The sequence below is a fragment of the Phacochoerus africanus genome, chromosome X, assembly GCF_016906955.1.
Source record: "Phacochoerus africanus isolate WHEZ1 chromosome X, ROS_Pafr_v1, whole genome shotgun sequence".
In the NCBI taxonomy this organism is placed as follows: Eukaryota; Metazoa; Chordata; class Mammalia; order Artiodactyla; family Suidae; genus Phacochoerus; species Phacochoerus africanus.
This window is the reverse complement of record NC_062560.1, coordinates 45,497,119-45,510,674: the sequence shown is the minus strand read 5'-3', so window position 1 is coordinate 45,510,674 and position 13,556 is coordinate 45,497,119. Positions and strand designations below refer to the sequence as shown.

At 53.5% G+C, this 13,556-nt stretch overlaps 1 protein-coding gene across 1 annotated transcript in view; it reads left to right on the top strand.

Moving 5' to 3' along the window:
* The window catches only part of CACNA1F (calcium voltage-gated channel subunit alpha1 F), a 32,359-nt gene that overhangs the window by 18,282 nt on the left and 521 nt on the right, over window positions 1-13,556 (top strand). The window contains exons 27-47 of the mRNA XM_047765388.1: window positions 490-636; window positions 1,564-1,765; window positions 1,858-2,016; window positions 2,841-2,951; window positions 3,183-3,266; window positions 4,084-4,104; window positions 4,311-4,439; window positions 4,791-4,856; window positions 5,146-5,237; window positions 6,852-7,011; window positions 7,243-7,370; window positions 7,597-7,693; window positions 7,881-7,983; window positions 8,248-8,349; window positions 8,538-8,668; window positions 8,912-9,046; window positions 9,800-9,969; window positions 11,636-11,761; window positions 11,862-11,989; window positions 12,377-12,489; window positions 13,092-13,289. Of these exons, the coding sequence (XP_047621344.1) occupies window positions 490-636; window positions 1,564-1,765; window positions 1,858-2,016; window positions 2,841-2,951; window positions 3,183-3,266; window positions 4,084-4,104; window positions 4,311-4,439; window positions 4,791-4,856; window positions 5,146-5,237; window positions 6,852-7,011; window positions 7,243-7,370; window positions 7,597-7,693; window positions 7,881-7,983; window positions 8,248-8,349; window positions 8,538-8,668; window positions 8,912-9,046; window positions 9,800-9,969; window positions 11,636-11,761; window positions 11,862-11,989; window positions 12,377-12,489; window positions 13,092-13,289 (2,602 nt within the window). The remainder of the gene's footprint in view (window positions 1-489; window positions 637-1,563; window positions 1,766-1,857; window positions 2,017-2,840; window positions 2,952-3,182; window positions 3,267-4,083; window positions 4,105-4,310; window positions 4,440-4,790; window positions 4,857-5,145; window positions 5,238-6,851; window positions 7,012-7,242; window positions 7,371-7,596; window positions 7,694-7,880; window positions 7,984-8,247; window positions 8,350-8,537; window positions 8,669-8,911; window positions 9,047-9,799; window positions 9,970-11,635; window positions 11,762-11,861; window positions 11,990-12,376; window positions 12,490-13,091; window positions 13,290-13,556) is intronic.

Here is a 13,556-nt window from a genome sequence, read left to right as displayed (position 1 = left end):
ACCTGACTAGCACCATGAGGATCCGGGTTCAATCCCTGGCCTCACTCAGTGGGTTGAGGATCCGACTTTGCCGTGAGCTGTGGTGTAGGTAACAGACACGGCTCAAATCCCAAGTTTCTGTGGCTGTGGCCTTAGCCCAGAGGCTGCAGCTCTGATTGGACCCCTAGCCTGGGAACCTCCATATGCTGTGGGTGCAGCCCTAAAAAGACAAAAAGACAGAAAAAAATTCATCCCTATAACAAGGCAGGAAATGCATTCTGTCATTATCCTTATTTCATAAATGGAAAAAAAAAAAACAAAAAACCCTGAAGCACAAAGATTAAATGCCCAAGGTCATCCAGCCAGTAAATGGAAGGGCAGGATTGGAACCCAGGCTCTCCAGCTCCACCACGATGCCCTCCACCACTATGCCCATACCGGAGACACCAGTCCCCTTTCCCCAGCTCCCCACCCCTCCTCACCCACCCCGCATGTCTGCAACATCCACAGGGGCTCCTTCCTGGTGTACCCCGATGGAGATGTGTCACGGCCCCTGGTCCGGGAGCGGCTCTGGGTCAACAGCGATTTCAACTTTGACAATGTCCTTTCAGCCATGATGGCCCTGTTCACGGTCTCCACCTTCGAAGGCTGGCCTGCGTGAGGGCAAGGGCCCCGGGGATGGGCAGAGAACTGGGCAGGAGTCGCTAGAGGATTGGTTTGGGTTATCCTGAGGATGGGTGGAAGGGTATCTTGGGATGTGACCAAGGTCTCTGGAGACTGGATAGGGGTTTCTGGGGATGGGTGGGTGTATCAGAGGACTAGGTGGGGATCTCTCCCAGAAGTTGGCTGGGGGTGCTTTGGTGACCTGGGTTGGGGAGCCTCCAAGAATTCGGTCGAGGTCTCTGAGGTAGATGGAAGTCTAGGAGTTCCCATCGTGGCTCAGTGGTTAACGAATCAGACTAGGAACCATGAGGTGGCGGGATGGACCCCTGGCCTCGCTCAGTGGGTCAAGGATCCGGAGTTGCCATGAGCTGTGGTGTAGGTCGCAAAAGCGGCTCGGATCTGGCATTTCTGTGGCTCTGGTGTAGGCTGGCGGCTACAGCTCTGATTTGACCCCTAGCCTGGGAACCTCCATATGCCACGGGTGTGGCCCTAAAAAGACAAAGAGACAAAAAAAAAATAGATGGACGTCTAGGAGGACTGGGTGGAGGTCTCAGAGGAGATGGAGCTGGAGATTCAGGGATTTGCAGACGGCTGCCCACATCTTTGAGAGTACCAGCTGAAGACATTTGGGAGTGATGGAGCAAGGAATTCAAGTTGATGGGATGAGAGAGTTAGAGATCTCAGGGGACTTCCAGGGAGCTGCCTGGGAATCTCAGGATGGCTGGAGGAGAATGGAGGGTCTCTGGGAACGTAAGGGATTTGGAGGTCTTTGAGGGCCTGATGGGGATCTCTTGAGGTAGGTGTGGAGGTCTCAGGTGGATTTGGGGATCTTTGGGGAAAATTCTGGGGGTGTCTAAGATCTCTGGGGGCAGGTGTGAGAGGTCTGGAATATCCCCTCGCTTGCCCCCACTGGCTCCTCAGGCTGCTCTACAAGGCCATTGATGCACATGCAGAGGACAAGGGCCCCATCTACAACTACCACGTGGAGATCTCAGTGTTCTTCATTGTCTATATCATCATCATCGCCTTCTTCATGATGAACATCTTTGTGGGCTTCGTCATCATCACCTTCCGTGCCCAGGGCGAGCAGGAATACCAAGACTGTGAGCTAGACAAGAACCAGGTGACCCCTGAGCCCCGAAGCTCCAACCCCCACCCACCCACCTCCTTGCCTGGGGACCCCACCACTCACGCTTGCCTCGTACCCATATGCAGCGCCAATGCGTAGAGTATGCCCTCAAGGCCCAGCCACTCCGCCGCTACATCCCCAAGAACCCACATCAGTATCGCGTGTGGGCCACTGTGAACTCTGCTGCCTTCGAGTATCTCATGTTCCTGCTCATCCTGCTCAACACAGTTGCTCTAGCCATGCAGGTCTGAACACCCCACCCTGACCCCTGTCGTATGCCTGACCCTATTTTGTCCACACACCTCCTTGGGACCCATCAGGAATTCTTTAGGCTGCAAGTAACTAAACCCCAACTGACATAGACTTAAGCATTAAAGGCATGTGCCATATTTCTTTAAATCTAAGGCCAATAATCATAAGTTGCCTCCTGATTTCAGAGATGGAAGAATATGAAAAAAAAATCAGCAGGGGGCAATCGTAAATTGCCACTGACTGTGAGATGCACCTCAATTTCAGAGATTCTAAAATGTGAAAATATGTGCATCCTGGAGTCAATGACATATGATAGTTACCTCACATAACAAGCAGTGCAGAGGTAGGTTATTTGCTCATTGCTCATCAGGGATCCTGGATCTGTCTTTCTGCTCCACTATTCTTAGCAAGTTGGCTTCATTCGCATGATTGTTGCTTCATGGTCACAAAGTGGCTGCCACAGCTCCAGGCATCAAAACCACATTCAAGGCAGGAAAAAAGGAGGGAAGGCTACACCAAGGGACTTTCTTTGTTTGAGCCTTTTATTGGAAACCAAAAATATTTTTCACAGAAGCTGCCCAAGGAGCAGCAGACTTATGTTTCTGCCTCATTGGTCAGTACTAGCTGCAAGGAAAATTAGGAACTCAAGAACTGGGCTTTGAAATATCCATAATGGGAGGCAGAGAGTGTGAGAGGTTGGGCCAACCCATAATGCTATCACATGCTCAGACTCACCTCAGTCCAAGCTAGAGAATCTTTGGTGGGGAGGGGTCGTCTCAGCTTCAGGACATTCCCCACACCTGAGTTTCTCCCCCAGCACTATGAGCAGACTGCTCCCTTCAACTATGCCATGGACATCCTCAACATGGTCTTCACTGGCCTCTTCACTATTGAGATGGTGCTCAAAATCATCGCCTTCAAACCCAAGGTACCTCTCCAGCCCGGGACCTATTCCTTAGGGTAGAGCTCATTGCAGAGTTTGGGGGCGGGAACAGCAACCAGGAAATCATGGGAGAGGAGAGGGACCTTCAGGATGCAGCCCTATCCTGTGGTCCGAGCCAGGCCCTGCCTCCCCAGTGGTCCCCACCCCAACTCCTGGACCCATACCCTAGCTTGCTAGTTCTGAGAAGACAGGGCACTCCTTTCCTCCCATTTACAGCATTACTTTACTGATGCCTGGAACACATTTGATGCTCTTATCGTGGTGGGCAGCGTAGTGGACATTGCTGTTACTGAAGTCAACGTAAGAACTGGCCTCTTCACTAACCCACTCTCCCCCTAACCACCTTCCCCCACCTCAGCCCCAGGGATTTCTTTCACACACGTAGGTGGTTCCCACTCACATCCACCCCACTCCTGGAGACTCAGAGCTCCTCCCTCTAACTCTATCCTTTCTGAGCCTCTGTTGGGTTTATCCAAAGCCCCCTTCTACCAGTTCCCCCTCATTCATTTGCAAGGTATCCTCTGGCTCCACCATCTCCTAAAATGACTCTCCTATTATTTCTTATCATTTCCTTCATTGCCTCTTCATCCTCCTCCATGGGCCCCATCATCTATACCAACTGCTCCTTTGGCTCCATCACCTCTTCTGACTCCTTCATTGGCTTTGGTTCCTCCACCGCCACCATCGTCTCCAACCCTGGATCTTTCACGGCTCTGTCATCAACACTGACTGCACCGTTGACTCCATCATCTCCTTCATTGGGTACTACATGTTCTCAATGGACAATACTGCTGGTTCCATATCTCCATCAATGGCTTCTCCATTGGGTCCTCCATCGGTTCTCTCATCTTCACGAAACCACTGGCTCCATCATTTCCTCCATTGACTCCAATATCTCTCTTCCATCATCTCCTGTGCCCTCTCCTCTCCCTATGACTCTCATTACCAACATTTGCCTCATCTATCCTGATCCATACCCTTCCTCATCATCCCTTGGATGATAACTCTACCATTCACTGTCCCCCTCCATCTGCTCCATCGTTTCTCCCCTTGTTCATTTGGGCCTGTGATCTCATCAACTCTTCCATCACTTCTGTTTTGGCAATATCCCCCTCAGAACGGTGGCCACCTTGGCGAGGTAACCCCCTCACCTTACAACAGGGACTCTCTGCTTCTTTCCTCCCCTACCCCCCTTTCCTTTCTTCCTTAGAAATGCTCCCTGACCACCCTGGGGCCTGGGTTCTGAGGGATTTGGGGGCAGTGTGTGTGGGGGGGGGGTACAAAGCATGAGACAGGGAAGTGGCTGGGAGCAAATGTGGACTGAGCATACCCACCCAACCCCAGAGTTCTGAGGATAGTTCCCGCATTTCCATCACCTTCTTTCGCCTCTTCCGAGTCATGCGGCTGGTCAAGCTTCTCAGTAAGGGGGAAGGGATTCGCACGTTACTCTGGACATTCATCAAGTCCTTTCAGGTAACCCCCCCTCTACTCCTTTGTCCACCCCTCACCCCCACCTCATACCTCTCAGTGTCTCCTTCTACCACCCCCAGAACTACATCTTCCAGCATGCCATACCCATCCACATCTTATCATTTCCAGTTTTCTCTCGTTTCTGGGCTCTTAATTCCCAACATGTCTTGGCCTTGTTGACCTTACTCTATTGTATATAATACTGTGCCCACGTTTGGGAGACCTTGGCAAGTCATGGGCACTTTGGGAATGGACCACAGCTCTTCACCGGCCCAGGCTTGAGAGAGCAGTGCATTCTGGGGCTGACAGTTCTCTGCTGGACCTGAGTATCTATCCTCCTCTCCACCTCCATAGGCCTTGCCCTATGTGGCTCTTCTCATCGCAATGATATTCTTCATTTATGCAGTCATTGGGATGCAGGCAAGTAGGGACCCTAGGGAGCATCCCTCAGGCCCTCCTCTGCTGAATGGGGTTAGGTAGGAAATGCACCCAAAGTAGAGGTGGAAAGACAGACACTCAGACAAGCTGGATGACCCTGAGTCAGTCCATACGTCTGTGAAATGGGGTCAGCCATGCCTACCTGTCAGTGTTGTGAGGCTCCTCTGGGTGATAGATGTTGTGAACCTGGAGAGGCTCCTCTGGGTGATAGATGTTGTGAACCTGGAGAGGCATAGGTTCACCCCTCTGACACAGCCCCATGTGCCCACAGATGTTCGGCAAAGTGGCTCTTCAGGATGGCACACAAATTAACCGAAACAACAATTTCCAGACCTTTCCACAGGCTGTTCTGCTTTTGTTCAGGTGACCTATGTCCTCCTCCCCTGCTACTTTGATCCCTAGCATGCTCTTGGGTGCCCACACATCCTCTCTGTGTTCCAGAGTGCCTGAGCTGAGGAAGTAATAGGGCAGCGTGGGGCTCCAGGGAGTTCCCACCATGGCTCAGTGGGTTACTAACCTGACAAGTATCCATGGGGCTGGTGAGGGTAACGAGATGAAATGCTTCTTGCCAGGGGCTTCACCTGGCAAAGATAGCATTTCAATATTTTAAAAGCTGGTATATAGAGCTCCTGTCCTGGCTTAGTGGTTAAGAACCCAACTAGTATCCATGAGGGTGTGGGTTTGATCCCTGGCCTTGCTCAGTGGGTTAAGGATCCAGCATTGCCGTGAGCTGTGGTGTAGGCTGGCAGCTGCAGCTCCGATTCGACTCCTAGCCTGGGAACTTCCATATGCCATGGGTTTGGCCCTAAAAAAAAAAAAAAAAGCATGCAGTGCCATATTGCCTGAGACATTTTCTGGCTGTGTTCTTTCAGAATATTCTATCCTTGGAGTTCCCATCGTGGCTCAGTGGTTAACAAATCCGACTAGGAATCATGAGGTGGCAGGTTCGATCCCTGGCCTGGCTCAGTGGGTTAAGGATCCGGCATTGCCGTGAGCTGTGGTGTAGGTCGCAGACGCGGCTCAGATCCCGAATGGCTGTGGCTGTGGTGTAGGCCAGTGGCTACAGCTCCGATTGGACTCCTAGCCTGGGAACCTCCATATGCTGTGGGTGCAGCCCTAGAAAAAGACCAAAAAAAAAAAAAAAAGAAAAAGAAAAAGACAAAAGAATATTCTATCTTCAGCCATCCTTTTTCTGGCTGCAAGATGTATCCCCTTCATAGGGCTCAACATCCCATCTATAAAATTCAAACATTACCATCATCAACACGGTCATACCAGCTTTTTTTTTTTTTTTGTCTTTTGTCTTTTTAGGGCCACACCCGTGGCATATGGAGGCTCCCAGGCTAGGGGTCCAATCAGAGCTATAGCCACTGGCCTACGCCACAGCCACAGCCACGTGGGATCCAAGTCACGTCCATGACCTATACCACAGCTCACGGCAATGCCAGATCCTTAACCCACTGAGCGAGGCCAGGGATCGAACACACATCCTCATGGATGCTAGTTGGGTTTGTTAACCACTGAGCCATGACAGAAATTCCACGTACCAGCTTTTAAAATATTGAAATGTGGAGTTCTTATCATGGCTTAGTGGTTAACAAATCTGACCAGGACCCATGAGGTTTCAGGTTCAATTCCTGGCCTCTCTCAGTGGGTTAAGGATCCGGCATTGCCATGATCTGTGGTATAGGTCGTAGACGCAGCTCGGATCCCGTGTGGCTATGGCTGTGACTGTGGCTGTGGCTGTGGTGTAGGCCGGCGGCTACAGCTCCGATTAGACCCCTAGCCTGGGAACCTCCATATTCTGCAGGTGTGGCCCTAGAAAAAGACAAAAAAAAAAATCTTGAAATGCTATCTTTGCCAGGTGTAGCCCCTGGCAAGAAGCAGATCATCTCCTCACCCTTCCAGCCCCCATAATGTCCTTTGTCATGACTTTATAGCCTCTACTCCACGATGGCACCCCTGTATGACCCCTAGGTGTGCTACTGGTGAGGCATGGCAGGAGATAATGCTTGCCAGCCTTCCTGGGAGCCGGTGTGACCCCGAATCTGACTATGGCCCTGGTGAGGAGTTTAGCTGTGGTAGCAATTTTGCCATCGCCTATTTTATCAGCTTCTTCATGCTCTGTGCCTTCCTGGTAAGGACCATTTCCCCGCAACCACCCCCACTGCCCTGGGGGCTGGCCCTTCGGGGTCTGGGGATTAGGGCAGGGCCCCAGATCTTCAGAGTGGTTGACAGGGCTGGCCTGACGACCAGATCAAACCAGGGACTTGGGACTCGGTGCCCATATAAGCTTCCTTCGTCCTCCTACCAACCCCCACACCCTGCTGTGCCCTTCGCCTAACCTCCCCTACTTGCTGGCCCACAGATCATAAACCTCTTTGTGGCTGTGATTATGGACAACTTTGATTATCTGACCAGAGACTGGTCCATCCTGGGCCCCCATCACCTTGATGAATTCAAGAGGATCTGGTCTGAATATGACCCTGGGGCCAAGTACGCCCTCTAACCCCATCCCTGGGATTCCAGAGGATCATGCATTGCCTCACATGGTCCTCTAACCCCAGAACCTGACCCGTGCCTCTCGTTACCCAGTCAGTAGATGCCCTTCCCTGGCCGGCTCTGGGGGTGTTGGCGGGGGAAGGGAGGGATGATCTGGTAGGGCCTTGAGAAAGGACTCGAGGGGGTACCTCCAACCCAGTCCACTCCCCACCTTCCCCAGAGGCCGCATCAAACACCTGGATGTGGTTGCCCTGCTGAGACGCATCCAACCCCCCCTGGGATTCGGGAAGCTATGCCCACACCGAGTGGCCTGCAAGGTCTGTGCACCTGCCCACCACCACCTCTGAAAGGACGTGGGCAGGAACCAGCGGGGGTGGGCAGGAACCTTGCCTTGGGTGGGGAGGGGTGTTTGGTGGCAATCCTCAAAGGTTTCTGCCCTTGGGCATTCGTGCCTGAATCCCTAGCCTTTGCCCAAAGTGGGTCTTCTCTCCCCGATGTGCGCAGAGACTCGTGGCGATGAACATGCCTCTCAGCTCAGATGGGACAGTGACATTCAACGCCACACTCTTTGCCCTGGTTCGGACATCCCTGAAGATCAAGACCGAAGGTGTGCGGGGGAGGAGGGGGAGGGGCCGGAGTGGGACGTCCCTGGGGAAAATGCCAGGAGCAAATCAATTAAGGGATGGGTCCCACTCCTGGCTCTGGACCCCAACCTAGGTGACTTTGTCTTCTCCAGGCTTGTTTTCCCATCGGTCCAGTGGGGCCGGTGTGTGGCTGCGGTAGAAGCTTGGTAAGCCCCCTCCGACAGTGAGGGCGTGGCCGTGAAGGGCTCTTCCCATTGGCTCATGCCTCACATCCTCTCCCAATGCAGGGAACCTGGAGCAAGCCAATCAGGAGCTGCGGATTGTCATCAAAAAGATCTGGAAGCGGATGAAGCAAAAGCTGCTCGATGAGGTCATTCCGCCGGCTGACGGTGAGCTAGCCCCACCCCAGGTCTTTAAGCCCGCCTCTGAATGTCGATGATTGCTCACCATTGCCAAACCAGCACGAGCTGGAGAGGGAGGGGAGCGGGGAGGCGGAGTCCGTGCGGAGGGTTGGGTGGGGGGGAGGGGGGGAGCCAAGGACTCCTGAGTGACCTTGCCTCCTCTCCCTTGCCCCCAGAGGAGGAGGTTACCGTGGGCAAATTCTACGCCACATTCCTGATCCAGGACTATTTCCGCAAATTCCGGCGGAGGAAAGAAAAGGGGCTGCTAGGCACGGAGGCCCCCCCAAGCACGTCCTCTGCCCTTCAGGTCCTGGGAGCAGGGCCTGGGATGGGTGGGGGGTATGTGGGAGCGCTGTGGCTGAGGCTGACTGCCTGCTCGAGCTCATGGAGCCCATGTCACAGATGAGGAAACTGAGGTCGCAGGACCCACCAGAGGGTCAGGGGTGGCTGTGGGGCGCCTTCCACCACCCCACACTCCTACTCAGGGCCAGAAAAGTTTTAGACCCTGAGATGCCCGCTCCCCCGTTTTTCCACCCCCGCCTCCCCACAGGCTGGTCTGAGGAGCCTGCAAGACCTGGGTCCTGAGATCCGGCAGGCCCTCACTTGTGACACAGATGAGGAGGAGGGGGAAGAGGGACAGGAAGGAGAGGAGGAGGAAGAGGAGAAGGACCCAGAAACGTACAAAGTAAGGACAATAAGCTTTCGCTCGCCCAGGAACTCTTTTTTTTTTTTTTGTCTTTTTGCCTTTTCTAGGGCCACTCCCATGGCATATGGAGGTTCCCAGGCTAAGGGTCTAATCCGAGCTGTAGCCGCCAGCCTACACCACAGCCACAGCACCGCCAGATCTGAGCTGTGTCTGCAACCTACACCACAGCTCAAGGCAACGCCGGATCCTTAACCCGCTGAGCAAGGCTAGGGAGCGAACCCACAACCTCATGGTTCCTAGTTGGATTCGTTAACCACTGAGCTACGACGGGAACTCCTCCCCCAAGGAACTTTTGATTGTAAAATAGCCCCCCTCAACTCCCAAGCGACTTCCATACTGCCCCTGCAAGTGGGTTTTTGGTTGGTTGTTGGCTTTTTAAGGCCACACTCGCGGCATATGGAAGTTCCCAGGCTAGGGGTCCAATCCGTGCTACAGCTGCTGGGATTCGAGCCGCGTCTGCGACATACACCACAGCTCATGGCAACGCCAGATCCTTAACCCACTGAGTGAGGCTAGGGATCCAACCTGCGTTCTCATGGATCCCTGTTGGGCTTGTTACTGCTGAGCGCAACAGGAACTCCAACAGACAAGTGTTTGTTGGGCACCCCCCCACCCCCCCGTTGGAGGGTAAGGCCCAGAGTCAGTCCCTGGGGAGCTCACTGGAGACACACCATTTGACCAAGTGACTTAGATATAACCTGGATGCAAAGCTCAGCCCTGTGATTTCCACAGGCCTCCGTGGGCTCCCAGCCCCCATCCCGCCGGAGCTCTGTGATTTCTGTGTCTCTGCCTGCCGGAGACAAACCTCCAGATTCACTCTCCCTTGGACCCAGTGATGATGATGGGGGGGCTCTCAACTCCAGACAGCCCAGTGTGCCCCAGGCTGGGTCCCATGCCCACAGGTATGGCCGATGGTCTGGGGGAAAACAGGGATGGGGGTACTTCAGGGGGCGGTTGAGGGAGCGTAAGAGGGCCTTCAAAATTTGGGAAGGATGGAGGAGATTCAAGGGCTCGGGTGGGAACAGAGAATAATAAGAGATTGATATGAGAAAGGCAATGCAAAGCTTAATGCAAAAAAAAAAAAAAAAAGCACATGAGGATGGAGTTGTGGCACAGCGGAAATGAATCCGACTAGGAACCTTGAGGTTGCAGGTTCGACCCCTGGCCTCGCTCAGTGGATTAAGGATCCGGCATTGCTGTGAGCTGTGGTGTAGGTTGCAGATGCAGCTGGATCTGGTGTTGCTACGGCTGTGGCTGTGGCTGGCAGCTGTAGCTCCGATTCGACCCCTAGCCTGGGAACCTCCATATGCTACTGTTGCGGCCCTAAAAGGCGAAAAAGAAAAAGAAAGCACGTGATGGAGTTCCCAGGTGGCCTAGCGGTTAATGACCCAGCGTTGTCACTGCTGTAGCTCAGATTACAGCTGTGACTCAGATTTGATCCCTGGCCCAGGAACTAACACACGCTGCAGGTGCAGCAAACACACACACACACACAATGTGGAGGTAAATGGGGGGGGTAAGTTCATTTTTTTTTGTCTTTTGTCTTTTTAGGGCTGAACCCCCGGCATATGGAGGTTCCCAGGCTAGGGATCGAATCAGAGCTATAGCCACCAACCTACGCCACAGCCACAACAACGCTGGATCAGAGCCGCATCTGCAACCTACACCACAGCTCACGGCAACACCAGATCCTTAACCCACTGAGCGAGGCCAGGGATCAAACCCGCAACCTCATGGTTCCTAGTTGGATTCATTAACCACTGAGCCACGACAGGAACTCCAAGTTCATTTAAAAAAAAATTTTTTAATATTTTAATTTTTTTGGCCACGCCTGCAGCATGTGGAAGTTCCTGGGCCAGAGAACGAACCCTTGCCACAACAGCGACCTGAGCCCCTACAGTGACAATGCCAGATCCTTAACCTTTGCTCCCTAAGGGAACTCCGGGGGGGTTAAGTTCAAATCCCAGCTCTGCCATTTTCTAGGTGACCTCGGGCTGGTCACTTAGTTTCCGTGGTCCTCAATTTCCTCACCAGTGAAAGGGGGATGATGATAGCACTTACCTTATGGGGGTGATGGGAGGATGAAATGAAGTCACACCTAGCTTTTACAGCCAACCCCCTCACCACCACCCCCCAACACACGCTCAGTTTCTGTGTCTCAACAGGCCAACTTTGATTTTTTTAAAAACTTTGGGTGCTTCCAATGAGACAAACACATATTAAAAGAAAGCCAATGTAGGAGTTCCCTTGTGGCGAAGGGGGTTAAGGACCCGGCATTGACACTGGCAGCGGCTCCAGCCACTGCCATGGTGCAGGTTCCACCCCTGACCCAGGAACTTCCACGAGCTGCAGGTGTGGCCAAAAAACTAATAATAATAAAGCCCATGTCTGCTTTAGAATGATAACAGGTTATTCTTATGTTATCTGAATTTTCCCAATTAAAAAAAAAAAAACTTAGAGCCCAGTGTTTCTGTAGAAGGTGGAGCATGGGATGAGAGGTAACAGGGGGTGCAGGGCCATATACTGGGGGGGGGATCTGGTCTACTTAACTTGCCCCACTTTCCCCAGGAGAAGCTCTGGGGTTCTCATTTTCACCATTCCGGAAGAGGAAAGTTCCCAGCCCAAAGGAACCAAAGGGCAGGAGAAACAGGATGAACAAGAGGAAGTCCCCAGCCAGCACTCTGGCCACGACACGTAGGATGAGCCCATGAACCATGTGCGGGAGGGGAGGACTGATGGCATCCCATTGCGCATGCCCAGGTCTGAGCTCACCCCAGCCCTCCCTTCCGAACAGGCTCTCGTACCTAGATGAGCAGGCAGGGAGTCCCCCACGCCCCATCCTTGTGCCACCTCACAGACCCCAGAGATACATGGATGGGCACCAAGCACCACGACGTCGTCTGCTACCCCCGACACCGGCAGGTAAGAGTGGGCATGGGGAGTTCCCCTTCGTGGCTCAGTGGTTAACAAATCCGACTAGGAACCATGAGGTTGCGGGTTTGATCCCTGGCCTGGCTCAGTGGGTTAAGGATCTGGCGTTGCCATGAGCTGTGGCGTAGATTGCAGACGCGGCTTGGATCCTGCGTTGCTGTGACTGTGGTGTAGGCCGACAGCTGTAGCTCTGATTTGACCCCTAGCCTGGGGACCTCCATATGCTGCGAGTGCAGCCCTAGAAATGGCAAAAAGACAAAAAAAAAAAAGAGTGGGCATGGGTCCTGGGGACCCCCCCACCCCACCCCGCAACCAAGGGCCATCAGGGCAGAGGGCTTGGGAGGCACTGACATTTGTCTTTGCCCCCGGTACCCCAAGGTCGAAAGCCTTCCTTCACCATCCAGTGTCTGCGGCGACAGGGCAGCTGTGAGGATTTACCCATCCCAGGCACCTATTATCGTGGGCGCAACTCGGGGCCCAGCAGGGCACAGGTAAGGTGGGAAAGGGGGGCTGAGGCCTGGAGGGGCAAGGGCAGCTTAGGCTGAATTTATCAAATACACTACAAGTCTGGCTTTTCTGAAAAAGGGGCACATAGGCATTTACACAATCATCACTGGACCTGTGACGTGGGTACTGTTATTAGCCCCAGTTGACAGATGAGGAAACTGAGACCCAGAGAGGCTTACCCAAGATCACGCAGCTAGTAAGTGGCAGAGATGAGATTTAAATGCAGGCCTTCTCAGAGTTCCCGCTATGGCCACGTCTTAGGAGCACTGGGACACAAGGTCGATCCCTGGCCCAGCACAGTGGGTTAAGGATCTGATGTTGCCACAGCGGTGGCTCAGGTCTCACCTTTGGCTCAGATCTGATCCCTGGCCTGGGAGCTCCATATGCTGCGGGGCAGCCAAAAAAGAAAAAATAAATAAACCCAGATCTTCTCTGCTCTGAAATAAACTCAAGTCTGATTTATACCCATTGGACTTAATTACAGGTGTGTTTGGGGGAGGGGTAAGAGGGAGGCAGAGGAGTGAATCCTGGATCCTCATACCTGACCCTTTCAATCACTATGTCCCTGATGTTTATTTTGGTCCAGGGCTCCTGGGCCACCCCTCCTCAGCGGGGCCGGCTTCTATATGCCCCACTGTTATTGGTGGAGGAGGGTGCAGCCGGAGAGGGATACCTCGGCAAATCCAGTGGTCCACTTCGCACTTTCACCTGTCTGCCCGTGCCTGGAACCCACCCGGACCCCGGCCATGGCAAAAGGGGCAGCGCTGACAGCCTGGTGGAGGCCGTAAGTCCAGAGAGGGAGGGGGCAGGAGGGATGGGAGAGAAAGGGGGGAGAGGGGAGCTTGGGAAGGCGGGGAAAGGGGTCTCCAGTCTGTGCTGCACGCATAGCCATCACTTTGCTCGGCGACTTCTGCTCAGCATGATGTGTGCTTCCACTGACCTCCCTGCATGTCCTCATGGGTTCATCATTCATCCACACGGCCCCTTTTCACACGCTGCAGCAACTCCATGCTGGGCCCTCTGTCAACATCGACCTCCTCTGTGCCCCCCA